Source organism: Cyphellophora attinorum (assembly GCF_001299255.1).
Source record: "Cyphellophora attinorum strain CBS 131958 chromosome Unknown Contig12, whole genome shotgun sequence".
Taxonomy (NCBI): Eukaryota; Fungi; Ascomycota; class Eurotiomycetes; order Chaetothyriales; family Cyphellophoraceae; genus Cyphellophora; species Cyphellophora attinorum.
The window spans coordinates 392,674-412,052 of record NW_017253240.1 but is presented as its reverse complement, the minus strand read 5'-3'; the positions used below and the strand labels follow the sequence as shown (position 1 = coordinate 412,052).

Genomic DNA, 19,379 nt, shown 5'->3' with positions numbered 1-19,379 from the left:
CTTCTTATCAGGCTTTCTGCACATTGCAATCAACTGACGGTCATGCAACGCAAAGACCACTGCAGTAAGAGTGACAAATGGCAAGGCAGTTTGACATCGGACGCTGCATATTGCGAGGCGAAAAAGTACTCATGGCGCGGGTGTTATCTCGTCCAAGCCAGGCAAGGCACAGCCAGCCCAGCCCGCTAATGTTCTTGGATGAGCACATCCAGTGGCCACTTGCGGTCCAATGCCGATGCCACGGACTCGGCCTCGGGTGGGGGGAGATATCTCGAGTCTCGTTCCCATCCCGTCTATCTGGGTTTGTACTTCCGGACTATTCTTCCTGTCCTTTACAATTCTTTCTACTGCCGCAGTCGCCTCTCGATCGCACCCGACTGCTGTCTGAGCGTCCCAGATAGCGTTACACTTACCATGCGATAAAGTGGAAGTAACGACGGTCATGCAGCACGCTCGTCGAGGACCGGAAAAATGGAGAAAACCACCATAGCAGCCCTGCTTGGTCGAGCCGACGACACTCATTATGAGGTCGCAACATCGAAGAACGTCTTTCGAGGCCAGTATGACACAGACTCCGTGCTGGTCACGCTCTCGATCGCTTTGGCCCTCTATAACAGCCTTGAGATGGTGCTCTTGATCGCAACGACATTCAAAAGGTTTCGAGGACTATATTTCTACTCCCTTTCGCTATGTACGGTCGGTGTACTATTATTCGCCATCGGCATGATGCTGGGGTACTTCGAACTGTGCATCATGTGGCTGTGGAAAACCATACTCGACATCGGATGGATCATGATGATTGTGTTCCAGGCACTTGTTCTGTATTCACGGCTGAACTTGATCTACGACGACAACCGGATTGTGAATGCTGTCAAGTGGATGATTGTGTTTACCACCTTTGCGTTTCTGATTCCTGTAGTTGTGCTGGATTTCGGTACCACATACGGGCAATCACCTGGCTGGTCGGAAGGCTATTACTACATTGAGCAAGTTCAGGTCACTGGCATCACTTTGCAAGAGCTCATCATTTCCGGTCTCTATGTCTGGAAAACGATAGGACTGCTCAAGATCATCTCTCGCAAGCATACTCGCAGTATGATCTACCAGCTATTCATCATCAACGTGATCATTATCGGCATGGACATCGTCATCATTTGTCTGCAGTTCTTGCACTATCAACTCTATCAGGAAGCTTTGAAAGTGTTCTTTTACAGCGTCAAGTTGAAGCTCGAGTTGAATATCCTGTCGAAGCTGGTCGATCTAGTTCACGGCGGCAACCAACAACGTGCGTCCATGACTCTCGACGTTATCGATTCGAATACCATCACTGGCCAGGAGCGTGACCTGGTCAAGGCTGAGCAGAGTGTAACATCGTCCAGCAACAGACGCTTCAGTGCCAAGAGCTGGTTTGGCAGTCTGCACAGCGATGCCAAAGGACCAATGGAGCAGATCAATGAAGAGAGGCTTTCGGTGGATGAGAAGTCTCAGATGCCGTTGTCGCCATTGCCTGCAGTGCTGAATGGGCCGACCATGGATCACGGCAAACCGACTTCTACCAAACGGTCGTCGTCGAGTGGTGATGGCGAGATGGACGAGATCAGTCCGGCCATGGCAGAATCGAGCATAAGCCGTCCATCGCCGAGGTTCAGAAGTCATCGAGAGAGTGATTTGATGTATGCCGATTACTTGAGGGAGACTAGGTGAGGAAAAGCACAATGTTGGTGTACTGAAGTCGCCAACAATATTATCAATCATGTGCCAAGTACAACAGCAACTTGGTCTTACGAGACGCCACGGAATATCTGCGGTCATGGCGAACCGCCAATCTGATGGCCATGCAGTCACTTATAGCAACAACCGCTTACGACTTCACGCCTTGATCTGCATCGTATGGCTCCCAGCCGTCGCCTTTCTCTCGTCGATAACAACCGCCGGCTTCCTACCACTGGTATTTTTCATCCCTGGATCGGTGTATTTCTTTGGCGACAACAATCCCACGCTGATCGCCACGGGCAGCCTTCGTCAATTCGTCGGTGCATTTCTTCGTCGAGGACAAACCCGCAGTCTTCGGGTCAAGTATTTGCAGACCAGTGATTTGGCCACGGCCCGACCACTCGGCGAGCAAGGACGGGTAGACTGGTTCGTCCGTGGCCACATCGAGGATGCGGGGAAGGCCGCGCTGGCGGACGTATGGCACATAATACTTCTTGGCGATCTCCTCACAGAGCAGGTGAATGAGGCGATGTGGTAGGTTCGGGTACACCGGGCGATGTCGTACGGTCGCGCTGATACTGACTTCGAGCACCCCAAAGTGCGTAACGAACTACATCGGAGTCAGAAATTGTCGAGCGGCTTGCGTTAAGGGACCAAACGACTTACGTATCGAGATGCTTTGAACTCTCCATACAGTTCTGGATCGCGGTCCTTGTTAGGCCTCGAGGCTTGATTTGCTCTGCATGTTTTGCCCATATTGTCGGTGGTGGATGGTTGGACAGAAGCTGGTGATTCCAGGCGGTGCTGATAGCGACACTGATGGGCAAGGAAAGTCTGGTAGACCGAAGACGAATTCCATCTTACGGAATGGGCAAATATATACGCCTAGAGTAAATACCTTGGAAGGTACTCAAGCCTCCACAACTTTCTCGCAGTCTGTTCCACGTGTCACCTCAGGTTCCGATACCCAGATCGAAGTATTCTGCATTGTTGCTTCGAACGCACTCTGGTACTAGACCTATTCCCAAGCCCAACGACCTCAGTAAATAATAAGGCGGTCGTCGGAAGCATTGCAGTCAACCGGTTCACGGAGCACTCAGAGATCGAGACTTTAGGGTTAGGGCCAGATCGGCGCGGGCGCCCTGCCGAAAATTCACCTGTGAATTCCGTACACCTCCATCACCTGCACCACCTCCATTACGACTCACATAGCTCCACCGAACCTGCCGCGCATCCGATAACAGACCGTATCCGTCGAGACCTTGGCCCAACCGCGAGGAGTATAGTCCGAAAGCTGCGCAGCCATCGCGCAAAGCAAGGCGGTCTTGCTATAGACAGGTAACATTTCCACCACTCACATGGCTACCAAGCCAACCAAGAATCAGCAGAAGCGCGCGAAGAAGAAGGCCGCGAAGGAGGCTCAGGTCAGTCTTCTGCTCTATCTCTCCGAAAAATGTACTGACGCGACGCAGAAAACAAGAGACACATCAGAGCCGATTTTACAAGATGAACCACCTCAGCAGAATGGCGACACATCAAAGCCAGAGGCTGCAAAGCCCGCGGCACCGGCGATCGAGCCACTCATCGTCGACCCCGACAACCCGTTGTTCGACATGTACAAGGACATCATGGGCAAGTTCGAGGAAGCAGACACAGAAGATCCCGCCCTGAAAGAGCCAGAGAAGCCTGAGGTTTATTTCTCAGACGATGACGATATACCAGACGAGGAAGATGAAGCGGCACAAAAGGTCTCGAAGAAGAAGCGGAAACAAATGACGAAGATGTCGGTAGCTGAGCTCAAAGCTTCAGTCAAGCGGCCCGAGGTGATCGAGTTCTACGACACAGACGCGCCGGACCCGAAACTGCTGGTGCATATTAAATCGTATAAGAACGTGGTGCCTGTGCCGAATCACTGGTCTCTGAAGCGGGAATACTTGTCTTCGAAACGTGGCATCGAGAAGCCGCCGTTCTCGTTGCCGAAGTTCATTCAAGAAACAGGGATCGCAGAGATGCGAGATGCTGTGCTCGAGAAACAGAACGAGGCGTCACTCAAGCAGAAGCAACGAGAAAGAGTGCAGCCGAAGATGGGCAAGCTGGACATCGACTACCAAAAGCTCTACGAGGCATTCTTCAGACACCAGACCAAACCTGAATTGACGAGGTACGGTGAGGTCTACTACGAGGGCAAGGAGTTCGAGACCAATTTGAAGCATCTCCGCCCTGGCGAGATCTCGGACGAGCTCAAGGACGCGCTCAACATGCCTGCTGGTGCTCCACCGCCGTGGCTGATTAACATGCAGCGATATGGTCCACCACCATCATATCCTTCTCTACGAGTACCCGGAGTCAACGCACCGCCGCCGCCAGGAGCAAGCTGGGGTTTCGGGCCTGGGCAGTGGGGCAAGCCGCCTGTTGATGAGTCGACTAATCGGCCTCTCTATGGCGGTGACATCTTTGGTGTTTTGCAGCAGCAGACAACTACGCAACAAGGCGAGCCGATCGAGAAGGATCTTTGGGGTGAGCTGCAAGAACAAGAAGAATCCGAAGAAGAGGAAGAAGACGATGAAGATGAAGAGGAGGACGAGGACGATGAGGGAGGTATGCAGACATCTGCGGGTCTGGAAACACCCAGCGGCATGTCCTCAGCTATGCCGTCTGAGATTGGAGGAACAGAGACAGTTTCTGAATTTGACCTGAGAAAGAGAAGAGGGACAGAAACCGAAGAAAGCTCACATCCACGGTCGGCTTACCAGGTCATTCCGGAGCGGCAGACGAAGGTTGAGGGCTTCCTTGGTGGTGATCGAGCCTATGATCTGAAAGGAACGGCAAACAACGTGCCCGTTCTGGGTCAAGATGATGGTCGGAAACGGAAGAGACAAGGTGATGTTGATGTGGCAATTGATCCGGAGAACATGGGCAGAGAAGATCTACAGAGAGCGTATGAGCAACAGAGGAGGGCTGAGCAGAATCCGCAATGGAACGTCGGGGAGTTTCAAGAAGATCTTAGCGACATGATTGCCGCGGAGAGCAGGAAGAGGCAGAAGCAAGATCAAGAGCGGAAGGGGAAGAAGTGATGGATCGAGGACAAGAGTCGAGTCGATGCACTACCTGCCGAATCGTAATTGTACGAACACTCCGAATGATCGAGCTGCCGATACCCAGAATCCATCTACCTGATCTGCCCTGCCATTCACCTGAGGGAGCTCGTGGGCTTCACCACTCCATTTCCGCACTCGTGAATTCGACTGAGCCCTAACCCTATTCAGTAGTCAACTTTTTCAGACTTCACGAATTGTCAAACGCAGGGCAATATCCGACTTCTTCATATCTCACTGTCGCCTGAAGTCGCAGCCGCGAACTATGCTGCGGACAGAAGGCGCCGAATAACTTCGACACAGACAGCACGTCGCACTGCTGTCCCAGCTTGAACTCCCAGCACCATGAGTGATTCCTACAGAAGGTAACTCCTCCTCACCCATCCCCAGCACATACCCAGCATCCTAACCCACCACGCAGACCCCGCGACCGCAGCCGCGACCGAGATCGAGGCCCAAAAGACACAAACGTCGAATTCTTTGGTGGTGGCGAAAGCTATCGACCCGGCGGTCACACGGGACAAGGACCATACCGTCCTCCGCATACACAATCACGAGACTCATGGGGCGATCGCAGAGACGACCGGAGGGATGACAGGAGAGAGCCGCCGCCACGACGCGAACCAAGGAGAGAAGAGATCGACTCGTATGTGCCGCCGACTAGTGCGCGGGCGAGGCGGGATAGTCGGTCGCCTGTGAGGCAGCGATCACCCGGAGGGCGGCGTTCACCACCGCCACGAGATCGCGGCGATCTGTTTCCGGAACAGCCACCAAGGTCTCCTCCTAGAAGATACTCGCCGCCGAGAAGAGATGATCGCGCGAGATCGCCGCCACGGCGCCGGTCGAGATCACCACTTGGGCGGGCGAGAAGTCCTGATCGAAGAGCTAGAGATTACAGTCCACCTCGGTCACCGCGACGTGATCGCTCTCCGGTAAGGTATGACCGCCCAAGGTCACCTGCAAGACGGCCGTATTCGCCTCCACGAGACACGCGTCCATATCGCTCGAGGTCAAGATCTCCGAGAAGAGGCTATCAAGATGACAACTGGCGACGACGGTCACCTTCACCACGAGCCAATTCGAGTGTACCCTCGCGTCGATCATCTCCACCTGTACATCCTGATCGCAGTGTGCCGGGCTCTGCACCTCGTTCGCCGTATCGCCAGCAGTCTCCGCCACGAGACACTCGGAACAATGACTTCCAACCTCCGTCAGGTCCGGCAAGAAATGGCTATGACCGCCCACCACCCAGCGGCCCAGCTCGGTCGTTCACCTCCAGTCAAACACCACCCGCCGGTCCAGCTGCGTTCCGCGCTCCTCCATCCGGCCCACGCGGCGGCGGAAATCGCTTCGACAGCCCACGACGAGACTACTCCAATCCAGCTCTGGCAGGGAGAACGAGTCTGACATACCGAGCGCCCACAGCGCCTTCACGCGCACCAGTCTACGGCGACGGCTCATCCACAACACATGCCTCTGGCACTGCACCGCCTTCTGGTCCTCGCTCCAGCAGCTACTCACGAGGCGACTACTCCAACGCAGCCACCCCTCGCAACGACTACACCCGCCCAACGCCACCAAGCTACCCATCCTCCTCATCGATCACTACCCGCGCACCCCCAACCGGCCCACAATCTGCCTCATCCACCGGTCCAGCAAACGACTACGTCCCTTTCCGCCCCTCCAATACATCAACCAGCACAACCTACCCACGCACCCAACGCTTCAATCTTCCCCTTGCCCTGTCCACTACCGAGAAACTCGTCCCTGGAGGCAAATTGCTACCTTCGGGCTTGACACCAGAGCAAGAGAAGAAAATGCGGCAGTTGGAGGCGGATGCAGAGCGGATTAGGCAGGATATAGCGGAAAAGCAGGCGAGTAAGAGGGAGGCGGTGAATGAGTGGGAGGTGAGGGAACGGGAGAGTGCAAGGGAGGGGTTGCGGGCTGAGTTGGCGGAGGAGGGGTTGAGGGGGTTGGAGCGGGACGGGGAGGGGGGTGTTGCTGCTTTTTGAGCGGACTGAGAGGGCATGGCGAGGTGCATGTTGTTGATGGAAGTCATCGAGAAGGGCGGCGGCTGGTACAGGACATTTGGCAGTGGGCATACTACCCTCAATTGCCATCATCGCCATGTCGTGCTGACGCATTGGGCAGCCAAGAATTCTAGGACAGATGACATCTTGGAATACTTCCCTCTCATGTCATTGAATACATCCCTCTCCTGTCATGCAAATGGGACAGGATCTCGCCGTTCTCCTGAATCAAAACGCGCCGTGATCGTGTCCGCACTTACCTCATGTCATGGTCTCCAATGTTCTGTCTATATATGGGAAATCCCTCGCGTGATGGAGGAAGGTGCAAGTCCGGAGATAGCAAATCTTAGCTCTTGCTTTTTTTGACATAAATTTTTAGTTCTCGCGATGATTCTCCATTATTTCACCACGTTCACGCGTTGTCAGACTTTTGCACTATCGAAAGATATGATCATCCTGCCTCAGCGTGGCTTCATCGTACATCCCGACTCCCGAGCGATGATGCACTGACCTTCAGAGAACACCCTCCAACTCATGCGCGTACTTTGTACAATGTCGGCGGTAGTACATTTTCCACCAACTGTGCCACAGCTGTGTCGATGCCATGCAACCGCTTTGGTCCCTATACGCCGCCTAACGTTACACGAGTCCTCGGACTTTCCTACGACTGCCGTCATTTTCACAATTACTCCTGTACTGAGCGCAAACACGACCGCGATTCCAACATAGACTCACACTGTCTCAAGCCACATCTCACGGATCACCAAGGGTCTATCCGAGCTTGGTGAAGCTTCTCCTTTTCCCCAGAAAGCATGGCCTCGCACTCAATCTCGTCTTGCCGAGTTCCGAACTCAATTGGGACATCCAATGGTCCCGAGCTATGAAAATCAATGATCAGGTCTATTTACAGCAACTGAGGTGTCATCTAACAAGCTATCGCTGTTGAGGTCCAGGTCAAGGCTCAGGCTGCTGAGCATGGCACGATGCAGTCCACTGCAACGATTGTATGAGGTGAAGTATTCGTGCTCGACACAGATCAACGCGTGAGATAGACCCTGACGCAGCCACAACAAAAGGTCGTGTTCACGGGCTTCGAGGAACTATCCTAGCGGGTGAACTGAGTTTGCTATTTCCTCCGATCTCCACGACCAGCTCAAATGTACACGCTATTATGTACAACAATCCCATGTTGACTCAATGCGGGAGGATTCGGCCCACTAAACACGACTATTCGATGAGCACTAATCTCGAGGCCCCTATACGGACGTGCTTGACCGTGATTACAACGGGTCCATCACCGACTGTGCAGTATCACAGGCTTTCTGGCGAGCGCAAGCCACCACTTCCGAAGGATGGGACACGATCGCCGTCACGCCTGCTCCAAGAGCTATATAGCCGCGATCAGAGGATCTCCCACAGGTGACTTCTTCAGACATCTTCGGATCAGTCTCAACCACCACATTCGCTTGATTCACTTCAAAAGTCTTTCGCTAACAAGTTCTGCCCATTATGCGCTTCTCTTTGGCTCTTCTCGCCCTTGCCGGCACGGCTGCTGTTGCCGCACCAACTTGGGGTGATAACAACCCAGCACCTCCTCCATCTGGACCACCAAGCGGCCCGCCGCCACCACCCAACGGGCCTCCCCCTCCACCGAAGCCACCTGGAGGCGACGAGCATCCTCCGCCGCCTGGTCCTCCTGGCCCTCCTGGACCGCCGGGTCCTCCTAAGGTGAGTGATAACACAGAAGATGCTATCTTGGTGCCAGTCAACAACGGAGACGCTGCTTGGCCACAGCCATGTGACCCTAATCGCCTACGTTGAAGCACAGTCGCTGACAGGAGAAACAGCCACCCGGGCCTCCAGCACCTCCTGGACCACCAAAGCCAGTAAGTACTCATCTTCTCTCAGCGTGCCCCAAGCGGAAACCAGGGCAGCTTCGGGTCACTGAGCCTGCAACATTCTTATGCAACCATATAACATGCCTTTGGTATTCTAGGAGTATAGCCGCTAACGTGACCTAGCCCGGACCACCAGCACCACCTCCTCCTCCACCGCCTCCTCCTCCTCCCACACCTCCGCCGCCACCACCACCAGCGACGACGACCAAGTATGTGTGGGGAGATCACGGCGCACCCACGGTAAGCTACCTCCTGCCCTTGTCCTGCGCAGTACACAAATGCTGACATGTATTTCGCAGACCACGGCAGTAAGTTTATTCCAGGCCATTCTCCAGAGCCCAGCTATTCCTACGCTTATGCCTGAGCTTGCGGGCCCCAGCGGGTTCGAGTGTGTTCAATATGATACTGACTCGTGCGCTACCTCCTCCTCCTCCTCCTCCTCCTCCTCCTCCTCCACCACCACCACCACCGCCGCCTCCACCACCAGTATGTCATTCCCAGAGCAGACCCTGTCTATAGATCATCCGCCCCTGGTGGAACTTTGTACGCTGACCTGCTATCTAGCCACCACCACCACCACCGCCGCCACCGCCGCCTCCAGTAAGTCACTCCCACCGGCATACAATGCTTGCAGTCCACACACATACGCTGTTCGGGACTGGCTGTCACCTAGCCTATGAGTTCAGATACTGATCTACTGTCCAGCACCGCCGCCGCCGCCGCCCGCTCCTCCTGGACCTCCTAAGCCACCTGGACCACCGGGTCCCCCGCCTCCGCCGCCAGGACCACCTGGTCCTCCACCTCCACCACCGGGACCTCCCGGCCCGCCACCACCGCCTCCAGGACCTCCAGGTCCTCCTGCACCTCCTCCTGGTAAGCCACCTGGCGGCGATCAAGGCGGCTGGACGAGTCACTCTTGGTCTTGAATGGATTGGTGGTGCGCTACGGTTAGCGCATAGGCTGGAAGCGCAGGATATTGGTGGTCCGCGAGGAGTCTCCTCCTAGGAGGCGTCCTGTACCGAAGACGACGGAGTGGAGGCCAGATAGCTCGTGTGGTTGTGGTTCACTTCTGCGGGGTGAATTTGTCTAACTTAATGTGGCTTTAATATTCTACACGTACAGGTGCATAGGCGGGTCTAGTCGCGGTCTGGGGTTGGTAGAGGATCTTCTTGCAAGGAATAAGATTGATAGCAGGAACATCATCGAAATTGCAAATTTTTGAAGGAGGTGCTTCGTTGCGGAAGGACTGCTGTCGGATGATACGTTGCGATGATCGCCTTTGGCATTGCAGTGTCTGCTCTGCTCTGTCCACAGCGATTGATGTCCGAGACCTTTTCACAGAATTCACCAGTCTGATTCGGAGTCATGAACATATACGTCATGCGCCTGTGCCGATTTCTCGACAGGTAGCTGTTCAAGTAGGCTTCTCAGCGCCCTTGCACCAGCGTCCATGGGTTTTCGTCGGGATTTCTGTACATCCTCTTCCATCTCCTCGTCTCGTCTCGTCGTGCAGACATGAATGATCGTGACATCTTCGTTGAGCATTTCTTGGTACCGTATTAGGACGTGTAGGATCCATTCAGTACCAGGGACGATCTTCGAGGCGTATACCGGCATGATCTGCCATAAGCCGGCGTCAATTGGTCTAGGAGTCTCGTCGGCGACGGTATCATTGGGAGAAGACGCGGAGAACTCTTCTATCAGGATTGCGCCTCCATCTTCCGACTCAAATGCGATAGTCACAGTCGTCTGCAGACCAAGTGACGGATAAAGCATCTGGAATGATATGCGTTCCTGGTTCCCCGTCAGTATTTCCGCGGATGCCTTCTCGAGAGGTGCGGCAGACGTCAGAGTGGTGCCGAGGTTCCTCCAGCAGGCCTTCGGGCGAAGTCCTTCGAGTACCGCTTCGGGACCTTCAACATTTGGAACAAGCCATAACCAGAGGCCATGATCAGTCGTCGTTGAAATTTGCAATCTTTCACGGCGTTCAGAAAGGTAAAAGCGTTTCTCAACGATCACGAAGTCCCGCCATTCAAGTTGCTCCCTTGATGCTAAGTCGGTCTCGACAACAGTGTAGGTGCGTTGGCTGGATTGGGAATCCAGAACTACCTCCTCCTCTGTGTCGGGGTAGATCTTGCTTAGCGACAAGGCTATTGTCTTGGTGATATCGTCTTCGAAGCGGCAGTCCAGTAAGGCAAGGCATCTCCGTGAATAGGGTGAAGAACGGCTGGATTCGACCGCAACGTAGGGAAGAGAAATACGCAGACCTGCATTGGTCAGTTGTACCGGTGCTCTGTGAGTGCGGAGATCAACAATTTGCCCCGAGTCCGCGAAACAGTCCACCGAGGGAGCAAAGATACTGCGATCCCACGTGGCGCCTGTCTGCGCACCATCCCAGACCAGTATAGAATGATCGCGACTCTGGTTTAGGATCTCCTGTTGCAGACGACGAAAGGCCTTGGGGCCCTCGCCGTACAGCATGGGTATATTGACGTCGAAGAGCCCCATCAGGCTGTAGGCTCGATCTTCAGAGCGCGTTGCTTTTCGCTTGGCCGCCCAGGAGAATCGTTGTGCTATACTGTACTCCCTCAGCGGGGTCTCTTTTTCGACAGCCGCCAGGGGAACGCCCGTCAAACGGCTGAAGGTCGCGTGCCTCGTGATGAGCTTGCTGTTTTCAAGCTCCAGTTCCTTGGTCCGTGTACTTGTGGCATACTTGCTGCCGAGGTAGCTCCACGTGTCGTTGCAGTTGTAGAAGTCGACTCTGTCAGGTGCAAGAAATTCTTGGAGAGTCCAACTTCGTGTCTGCCATTCGCTAAGAGACAAAACCGTCTCAAGTTCAGTCTCGGACGTTCCCACTGTCGCTGAACATGAAACGTCGTCTAAGAATGCGTAGCAGATTCGGGACCGTTCGTACCAGCCGTACATAGAGTTTATGGCTTCCTGAAGCTCCGCTGATGATGACTTATCTATACAGACTGTGTCGATCCAGATCCAGCCAACGTCGTCAACAATGGCTTGTATGCACGCCGAGATTATCTTTCGAATACCGCCTCTTTCGATGTACCAGGAGGACTTCGGGTTGTTTATCTCGCGAAGCATCTTCGGCCGGTCTTCCTCGAAATAGCTTTGCCTATTGTGCCTATAGTTCGGGTTGTGCAATAGACGTGAGTCATACTCGCTAAGGGTCAGCTCATCATGCCGCCATCGATGGGAAACAATCGCATAGGGCGGGACCTGTGTGTCGTAGATTCTTGCAGCTCCAGAGTCCGAGTGTTGATGAGCCTCATGACTAAGATTAAGTCCTTTTATGCCATATGACTTAGCGACAGGTCTCTGCTAGGTAGCAGTAACGAGTTAGCCGGGACACAGCGTCACACAGCGTCAACAGGAAGCGGGAGCGACAAGACAGCGTCGAGCCTTGCAGTTATTTTCCTAATTTCAAAATGACTGGAGAATGTCATCAAATGGCTTGAGTCCCAACTTATGATTCTTCGGGCAAGCGCAAATCGCCTGCCAACGGCAGCTCGTGAACAGAGTGTAGAGTTCTGGAAGGACCGATGAAGTCTACCAGGCAACAAGGTAGGCGGCTTCGTCGACAACCCCCACGCTTTAGTGCAGCACCTTGGCATTAGGCAAATTCGTGAGAACGATATGATTGGGTGTTTGCTACCTATCCTAGAGTCACTGTTTGTTTCCAGCCGTACACTCGCATGGGCAGCCACGGACATCTGCGGTCTTGTGGTCGGTCGGACGTACCGGAGAAGCTCCAGAAGAATGGAGTTGGAAGGCCTCCTGCCTCAACAAGATCTTGCATCGGTCGTGAAGGTCCCTGACACAGAGATCGAGGATGCAGCGACCAGCACCAACCATCTTTGGAATGCTTGACAGAGTACGTCCGTCCTCAAATTCAGCAGGGCCCGCCCCAGCACACCGACGACTCCCTCGACCTGCAGCTGGTCACTCGCTTCCGGAGGCAGACCACTATGCCATCTCTCGCAGTACAGCCTCGCGAGCTTCTGGCTCTCCCTTCCAAGCACTAATAACACTTGGCGGCAGGACACCCTCTTCTGCATCAGCATGTGATTGAATAGCGGCCGTCCAGATCTGTAGGTCACCGAGTCCCTCGCGACGGACCTCGACTCTCTTTTCCTCTCGTGCTAGGTTCAGTGTTAGCTTGCATCGGGATGTGAGCGGGCAGTGAAGGGCTGAGGTGGAGGATAGCGTGGAACAGGAATAGGAGACAAAGGCAACAGGGCGAACTCTGAGGCCTTTAGCACCAGGCCAAACGTTGCGTAAATACTCACACTCGGTAATTTCATCGAGCTTCTTGATCACCTGGATCAGCCCACGAATCGCCACCTCATTGTCAGCCTCCCACTCCTTGATGTCACTGCTGACATCGTGGACGACGGTGGAATCGTTCGAGAAACGGCCCTTTACATGACGCTTGTCACTGTGATCTCTCGTGTAGTGTGCGAGGATGAAGTTGGGCGACTGTGTAGCCCACGCGCGGCTGTGGACCTGTGATTCGCGGATGGGGTTTGGGGTTGTGACTTGTCGAGTCTTGAGGTCAAAGACAGCAGACTGTGGAATCGAAAAACGCGTGACCTGGAGCTGTACTTCCAGGGCGGGCTCCATAGGCTCTTCTTTGATGTAGTCCATCGGTTCTTCCTTGATGGAGTTCATAGCTTCTTCCTTGATAGAAGTGCCAGGCTCTGCTTTGATGCTATCCGTGGCCTCTTCTTTGCTGCCGAATTCGGCTACGTGCTTGAGTGGATGGCCCTCGTCGAGCTTCTCCGGCAGATACCCATCGGCTTCGTATCTGACAACACACCGTAGACCACCTAGATTGTAGGCGATGAGTCGCTGATGAGTCTCTGAACCCTTGCAGCCTTCATCCCAAGTGGTATAGGCCTCGGCGAAGTTATGACCATACCCCACCACGTCTTTGATAATATCCATCGGTCCACCGTTCTCAACGTGCATGAGAAAGAGCTAGGCTCTTTGTTAGCTTGGATCGGGACATTGATGGGGAAGGACTGCGGCGGAGGTTGATGTGGAACGGGTCAGGGCGGACTCTGCGACCTTCACTCTCTACTTTGGTCTCGGTCCAATGCTGGGAAGAATACTCACAGTACTGCCAATCTTCTCAGCGTAGAAGCGAAAATTCTTCTCAGCCTGGTTGACGAACGAACCAAGGTTGCGAATAGTGTTGCTGCAGGCGAAGAGATCGATGGACTGACTGTCGAAGGTGGGATAAAGAGCAAAGATCGCACGAACTGAGGGCTCAAGTGGGAAGCTGGGATACTGAGAAGCGTTTTTGTCGTGGTACCGCATGCCATAGTCTTTCGATAGTCTGACAGCTTCAACCGGTGGGGTCCATCGAGGAGGGCAGCCTGTATGGCAGATTAGGACTATGGTCTGACGGAAGGGAGGTCGAGCTGTGACCAAGAGTCCTGGGCGCTTTCGCGAAGTCCACCACCGTCCATTGTCGAGTCACAAATGTTGCACATCATGGATTCTTAACCAGGGAGGGCGCTGAGTACCTGGCTTTGCTACGCCGATCGAGTTGGCGGGCTTGAAATGAGCCTCACTCGAGCGTCAGGGTGGAAGATTGGTACCTCGGGGACTTTCTGGCCAGGGAGGGCGCTGGACCGAAAAACGCCCAGTACCTTTACGTCACAGCCTGGGGGTGGCGACGTACCTGGAACGATGATAGTGCGCTTGCCGTGGGACAACCAGTTGTAGGAGGCAAGATATTCGACATCTGTGATTTTTGCAGGAGTTTCACTGCGCTGCGGGTTGACGTAGGGTTGCAGCAGGGTGGTGATGTGTTGCTGTTGAGGTTGCGTCGGAATGAGAGCACGCTCTACTGGCACTCCACGCGTGGACGGCTTCTTCGAAGACTGAGGGCGCGGAGGTTCGGAGGCCTGCTTTTCTGTTAGTCAAGGCGGGCTCTGGGGGCTGAGACCGTTTTGCAGATCGAGCCAGGACGTTTGGGAGGAGCCTTACTTGAGCGTCAAGTCGCGGGTCTCGGGTGTATGGCTTCCAGCGACCGCCGCCAGAGCGCTTCTTGGGTGGATGCGACATGATCAGTAGGGCATGGGGCTCAGGTGTTGAATCCCGAGATTCCGAGTCGTCAAGGCGGGCTCTGAGGGCTGACACTGTTATTTAAATCGAGCCAGGGAGTCTGAGAGGAGCCTCACTTGAGCGTCAAGTCGCAGGATCAAGCTATCATCGATTTGCCTGCCAGGGAGGTCGCTGCACGAAGTTTGGCGTGTTTGTGGGGTCAATCAGCAGAAATGCGAGCCAGTGGAAGAAAAGCGTGCGACGCGGAGGTTAGGAGATGTTCGGGGCTGTGGAGCAGTGCACTCAGATATTATCGGTTGCCTAGGTAGATTTCGGCGTTGAGCTAGCTGTATTCTTCACTTCGAGATAAAGGCCAAGATCGAAGGCACTCGATGCGCTTCACCTGGTGTATCTGCCATAAGTGCCCCTTCCACACGGGTTGCCACATTGTCAACAAGCCCACTTCGGTTTTGTTGACGATCATTTCCTGTGTACCGCTATTCGTGGCCGCTCAATGCAAAGCGAAGCAGTCCTTCATCAAGATGTTTTCGATTGTCGCTGCACCACCTGTGGTAGGTTGTCTCGTACATGTTCATCTCTCCCAAGCACAAAGACTGACAATATTGACAAGGTCAAACCCAAGCCCATGCTCGGAAGTTTGCCGCCCGAGATACTCGTGAAGATCGTCGGCTTCGCAATCGGCGACTTGGTCACCATCCACATGTCGTTCTCAAGCGGCAGTCAGCGCGCCACTGGCATTATGACATGGTCATCACAGTGGGCTCCAAGTATCCTGCTTGTCTCGAAGAATATTCGTCGAGCCGCTCAATCAGTACTGCCCAAAGTAGGCGCCGAGCTTGAGATCAGACGGCCGCTTTACTGCACGTGGATGGCTCTCCGTTGGTTTCCGTCCCTCCCATTGGCTACAAGGCATTTTGAGAAGCTCGTTGGTAAAGAGCCCGACAGAGTTTATGAGCTCGAGTAGGATACTGAGCACTTGGAGAGCAACCCAGTTCGAATTCAGCGCTGAAAATGTCAACGGCATACAGCCTCAGCATAACGTCCCAGGCTAGCTGTTCCTTTGGGCGTAGTTCAACCGGTGATGTTGTCGGTGCCAGATCCCACGAAGTATTCCCCATGACGCTCGCAGTGCTGTCCATAGTCGAGCGCTCGAACAGCAGGCTACTTCCTCTTTGCGCTGTCGTTGACTGGTCGCCACACGATGGCGTGGAGAGGCGATGGGCCCGTCGACAGCGTTGCTGCGTGGTAGAGCAGCAATGTCCTCAAAGGGTCGTGCTTTTTCAGCTGTCGATCGCTGACATACGACGCAGCTCTTGCCTCGCAAAACCGGAGCTCAAATTGCTGTAGCAGCCAATGCAGAAATCGACCTCCGGAACTACCAGGATCGTTCTACTATGCAGACAAGTTCGTGTGCGTGTCTTATCACTTCTTCCCACCCTTCTTCTTATTCTTCTTGCTGCCATCGGCTGTTCTGATCTTCTTTGGTGCACCCTTGCCACGAATTTTGGCGATCTGAATACTCTCCAGCCGATCCTCCTCAGCCTCATTCCACCCTGACAGGCCAAACTTGTCTTTGAATTGTCGTAGCATATCGTTGATGGTAGTGGACTTTCGAGGATAGTACGCAGCAAGGGCAGGACCCTTCAGACGCTGCCGCAGGATTTTGTTGCCCAGTCGTAGCCGCTCGGGGTTGAATGTCTGTGAGAAGATACTGGTTTGCAGCTATTCCGATGATTATTAGCCAGAGCCAAAGCATTGCTTGGCTACAAGACACGTACCTTTGTCAGCTGGAGGAGCCTTTCGCGAGAGATAGCACCCGCCATTGCTGCTGTCGCTTTGAGATGATCTGTCTAGGGTGGTAAGGTAACTGAGGTGAGGTCAAGATTCATCGGAGCAGACCTCGCCTAACGTTCCCAATCCAGAACAGCGGAGTCGTGCTTTGCCGCTTACATAATGCGTCATCTCCTAGTACTTTTACCACCTACACAGTACCCACAAAATATCGCTTGCGAATCACTCACGACTGCGATTCATCAGTCACTCGGACCTGGAGGCCTTTCACTTCTTTTTGGAAGTCCGATGAATCAGATATCTCAGGCAGCAACCCGACTTTGAATCGTCCAGAAACAGTTAATAGATTTTGGCTGTGTCAGTGAAGTGCTCGTTTCGCTTTGCGCCGGATCTTGACCTTCTCTTCAAGGTATAAGTAGAGGTCTACGCTCGATCTCTTCTTGCCTTTCAATTTCCCTCGCACTTAGAGTTTCCAATTTTCCTCGCACTCGGAATCAAGATGGAGCCACGATCTGGTGAGAAGCGCAAGTACGACTACAGACAAGGCCCATACTCGAAGAAGCCACGATACGATAACAAACCTCACCATCAGAAGAACGGCAATGGTGTCTCGCGGCAAGCCACGCATGTCGTAACACTGCCTGATCCACTTCCACAACTACCACCGATCTCTGAGGAGCTTACCAAGTCTACATTCACCCACAAGAGTCAGGCTCCAAACGATGTCTCGAAAAGCTACGACAGACTAGAGTGGCTCGGAGATGCCTACATCGAAGTCGCATCCACCAGGCTCATCTTCGCACGCTACAAGAATCTACCTACAGGACGCTCCTGCGATGTTCGAGAGATGCTGGTCAAGAACGAGACTCTTAGCCAGTACAGTCTAGCCTACGGGTTCGACAAGCGAATCAACATCAATCCTTCCAGCAAGCCAACAGATGGCACCAGCCTCATCAAACTTCACGGTGATATCTTCGAGGCATACGTTGGCGCTATCATTCAGTCCGACCCCATCAAGGGCTTCGAGATTGCTGAAGACTGGCTGGCAGCGTTGTGGGAGCCACTCCTGAAAGATGTCCAGGGAGAAGCTCCTAACATGGTGTGGAAGGATGAGCTACGGAGGAAGATTGGATCGAAGGGAGTCAAGCTCAACTATGTGGATGAGAGACCGGCAATAATTGGCAGAGGCATCGAGACTTACTTCATTGGTGTGTACTTGACTGGACTGGGCTACGACAACCAGCATCTTGGCAGTGGACAAGCGTTGAACAAGAAGGAAGCCGGAATGCAGGCTGCTGCGGCAGCTCTCAGCAATCACCCTCTCATCGACGAATTGATTGTGAAGAAGGCGAAGTTGGATGAGGAGCGTCAGGCAGAGCGCGACAAGGAGGCCCTCAATGGTGATGCTCAGGAAATCAACATCCAAGAGGCATGATCCTATCAATCAGCCTGTGGAGCGCTCGAGCTGGGTTGCTCAACTCAAAAGGCCGCCACATGGGCGCAAGCCACACAGACCAGCCGAAGCGCGTCTCGACTCGTCTTTGTGGCGGTATTACCACAACTCGTTGGCATCGGCTGCTCTACTTAGATGGTACATGGCAACCGCCATGGCTCAACAAGGCCAACGTAGTGCGAGGGAGTACGACAGCGGTCAAAATCAGTTCCGAATAGACACTCATTTCGACGTCCATCTTGCAGAACTTGACGGAAACGCTCGGAAGGCTGACGGAAACGCTTGACAAGGCAGGACACTTGACCACACAGATCTTCATCGCGATCGACTTTGCGCTCGGATGTTATTTGGATGCTTCGGCTACCTTTATGTAAGCGCTTCATACTGCTACTGAGTTAAGTTTATGATCGACGCCTTTTACTTGATCTCGCCGTCTCCCGCGGACGCGGTTGCAGCAGAGTCCACTGACTTGTCCAGCATAGAAGCACTCCTCAGCCAATGTTTTCGAGCCTCGAATCTAGGATGCTTTCCGCCCTTTCCCGAATCCGAAGAACTTTCTCGAGGCGATTTCCTCCTCTGATCTGGCGCTTTCGTCGACGACATCCTCTTTGAAACGGCTGGCCTGTGCGCGAAGTCTCCGTGCGCGAAGTCTCTCTGCTTCATACGGATGTGTGTGCTGTGCGTCGCCTGCCATGTCGGTCGGTCCCTTCGCCTCGCTCGGCTTTCTTAGATCTTTTAACCGCTGCGCCACTTTTCCTACTTGCGCACCGATGGTAGAAGACTTGAGGCGTGGCTTCAGGCCGATCAACGACTTTCTCAAACCGCCCTTCGCGCGTGATAGCTCGGCGCTCGCAATGGTGTACTCGGACAACTGAGATGTAGCGATGCTACTAGTGCTGATGTTTTCGTGCCTCAGCGGTAGCGACGTCGATACTGTAGGAGTGATGGGGCCCTCTGGAGAGCTGTGTGCTTCGGGTCCGCCGCTTCTACACCAGACGGACTCTTCTTCAGGATTCCCCGACTCAGACTCGGTCTGTGCAGCAGCATCTTGTTGCCGCGGATGTCGCGCTGCTACAGGTGTCGGTGGCACGTTGTTGGCATATCGGAAATCGAATGGCGAGGTTGCTCCTGGAACTCGCTCGAATACTCCACCACTTCTTCCCACAGCTTCCCTGCGGTTTCGACGAATTGCTCCAGGAGATGTGTTGGACGGAAGACTGAAATTCAATGGGTGCCTGTGCTCGTCAGTGATGATATAAATAGAGTTCACAGCAGAACTTACCGCATCCCTGGAAAGGCTTCCTTTGTC

General features: G+C 53.9%; 10 protein-coding genes across 10 annotated transcripts; 6 read left to right on the top strand and 4 right to left on the bottom strand.

Moving 5' to 3' along the window:
- Positions 1 to 471: 471 nt before the first annotated feature.
- On the top strand, positions 472 to 1,704 carry AB675_7611 (uncharacterized protein; the record flags this gene model as incomplete). Its single annotated transcript, XM_018147993.1, has 1 exon — positions 472 to 1,704. One exon carries the CDS (start codon positions 472 to 474, stop codon positions 1,702 to 1,704), a length of 1,233 nt encoding a protein of 410 aa, XP_018000326.1.
- A 235-nt stretch (positions 1,705 to 1,939) lies between these two features.
- Positions 1,940 to 2,469, bottom strand: AB675_7610 (uncharacterized protein; the record flags this gene model as incomplete). The annotated part of the gene is made up of 2 exons (XM_018147992.1): positions 1,940 to 2,323; positions 2,380 to 2,469. The coding sequence occupies 2 exons, from the start codon at positions 2,467 to 2,469 to the stop codon at positions 1,940 to 1,942; spliced, it is 474 nt and encodes a 157-aa protein (XP_018000558.1).
- A 602-nt stretch (positions 2,470 to 3,071) lies between these two features.
- AB675_7609 (Pre-mRNA-splicing factor) lies at positions 3,072 to 4,787 on the top strand (the record flags this gene model as incomplete). Its single annotated transcript, XM_018147990.1, has 2 exons — positions 3,072 to 3,137; positions 3,186 to 4,787. 2 exons carry the CDS (start codon positions 3,072 to 3,074, stop codon positions 4,785 to 4,787), a joined length of 1,668 nt encoding a protein of 555 aa, XP_018000521.1.
- A 366-nt stretch (positions 4,788 to 5,153) lies between these two features.
- On the top strand, positions 5,154 to 6,820 carry AB675_7608 (uncharacterized protein; the record flags this gene model as incomplete). Its single annotated transcript, XM_018147989.1, has 2 exons — positions 5,154 to 5,173; positions 5,230 to 6,820. 2 exons carry the CDS (start codon positions 5,154 to 5,156, stop codon positions 6,818 to 6,820), a joined length of 1,611 nt encoding a protein of 536 aa, XP_018000472.1.
- A 1,527-nt stretch (positions 6,821 to 8,347) lies between these two features.
- On the top strand, positions 8,348 to 9,662 carry AB675_7607 (uncharacterized protein; the record flags this gene model as incomplete). Its single annotated transcript, XM_018147988.1, has 6 exons — positions 8,348 to 8,566; positions 8,686 to 8,724; positions 8,860 to 8,976; positions 9,036 to 9,222; positions 9,301 to 9,336; positions 9,442 to 9,662. 6 exons carry the CDS (start codon positions 8,348 to 8,350, stop codon positions 9,660 to 9,662), a joined length of 819 nt encoding a protein of 272 aa, XP_018000575.1.
- A 418-nt stretch (positions 9,663 to 10,080) lies between these two features.
- Positions 10,081 to 11,835, bottom strand: AB675_7606 (Vegetative incompatibility protein HET-E-1; the record flags this gene model as incomplete). Its single annotated transcript, XM_018147987.1, has 1 exon — positions 10,081 to 11,835. The coding sequence occupies one exon, from the start codon at positions 11,833 to 11,835 to the stop codon at positions 10,081 to 10,083; it is 1,755 nt and encodes a 584-aa protein (XP_018000338.1).
- Positions 11,836 to 12,717: 882 nt separating this feature from the next.
- AB675_7605 (uncharacterized protein) lies at positions 12,718 to 14,826 on the bottom strand (the record flags this gene model as incomplete). Its single annotated transcript, XM_018147986.1, has 5 exons — positions 12,718 to 12,893; positions 13,041 to 13,731; positions 13,870 to 14,132; positions 14,441 to 14,666; positions 14,749 to 14,826. The coding sequence occupies 5 exons, from the start codon at positions 14,824 to 14,826 to the stop codon at positions 12,718 to 12,720; spliced, it is 1,434 nt and encodes a 477-aa protein (XP_018000282.1).
- A 521-nt stretch (positions 14,827 to 15,347) lies between these two features.
- AB675_7604 (uncharacterized protein) lies at positions 15,348 to 15,790 on the top strand (the record flags this gene model as incomplete). Its single annotated transcript, XM_018147985.1, has 2 exons — positions 15,348 to 15,377; positions 15,437 to 15,790. The coding sequence occupies 2 exons, from the start codon at positions 15,348 to 15,350 to the stop codon at positions 15,788 to 15,790; spliced, it is 384 nt and encodes a 127-aa protein (XP_018000429.1).
- A 458-nt stretch (positions 15,791 to 16,248) lies between these two features.
- On the bottom strand, positions 16,249 to 16,649 carry AB675_7603 (Mitochondrial 37S ribosomal protein S27; the record flags this gene model as incomplete). Its single annotated transcript, XM_018147984.1, has 2 exons — positions 16,249 to 16,548; positions 16,605 to 16,649. The coding sequence occupies 2 exons, from the start codon at positions 16,647 to 16,649 to the stop codon at positions 16,249 to 16,251; spliced, it is 345 nt and encodes a 114-aa protein (XP_018000428.1).
- Positions 16,650 to 17,116: 467 nt separating this feature from the next.
- On the top strand, positions 17,117 to 18,052 carry AB675_7602 (Double-strand-specific pac1 ribonuclease; the record flags this gene model as incomplete). The annotated part of the gene is made up of 1 exon (XM_018147983.1): positions 17,117 to 18,052. The coding sequence occupies one exon, from the start codon at positions 17,117 to 17,119 to the stop codon at positions 18,050 to 18,052; it is 936 nt and encodes a 311-aa protein (XP_018000378.1).
- Positions 18,053 to 19,379: the final 1,327 nt, after the last annotated feature.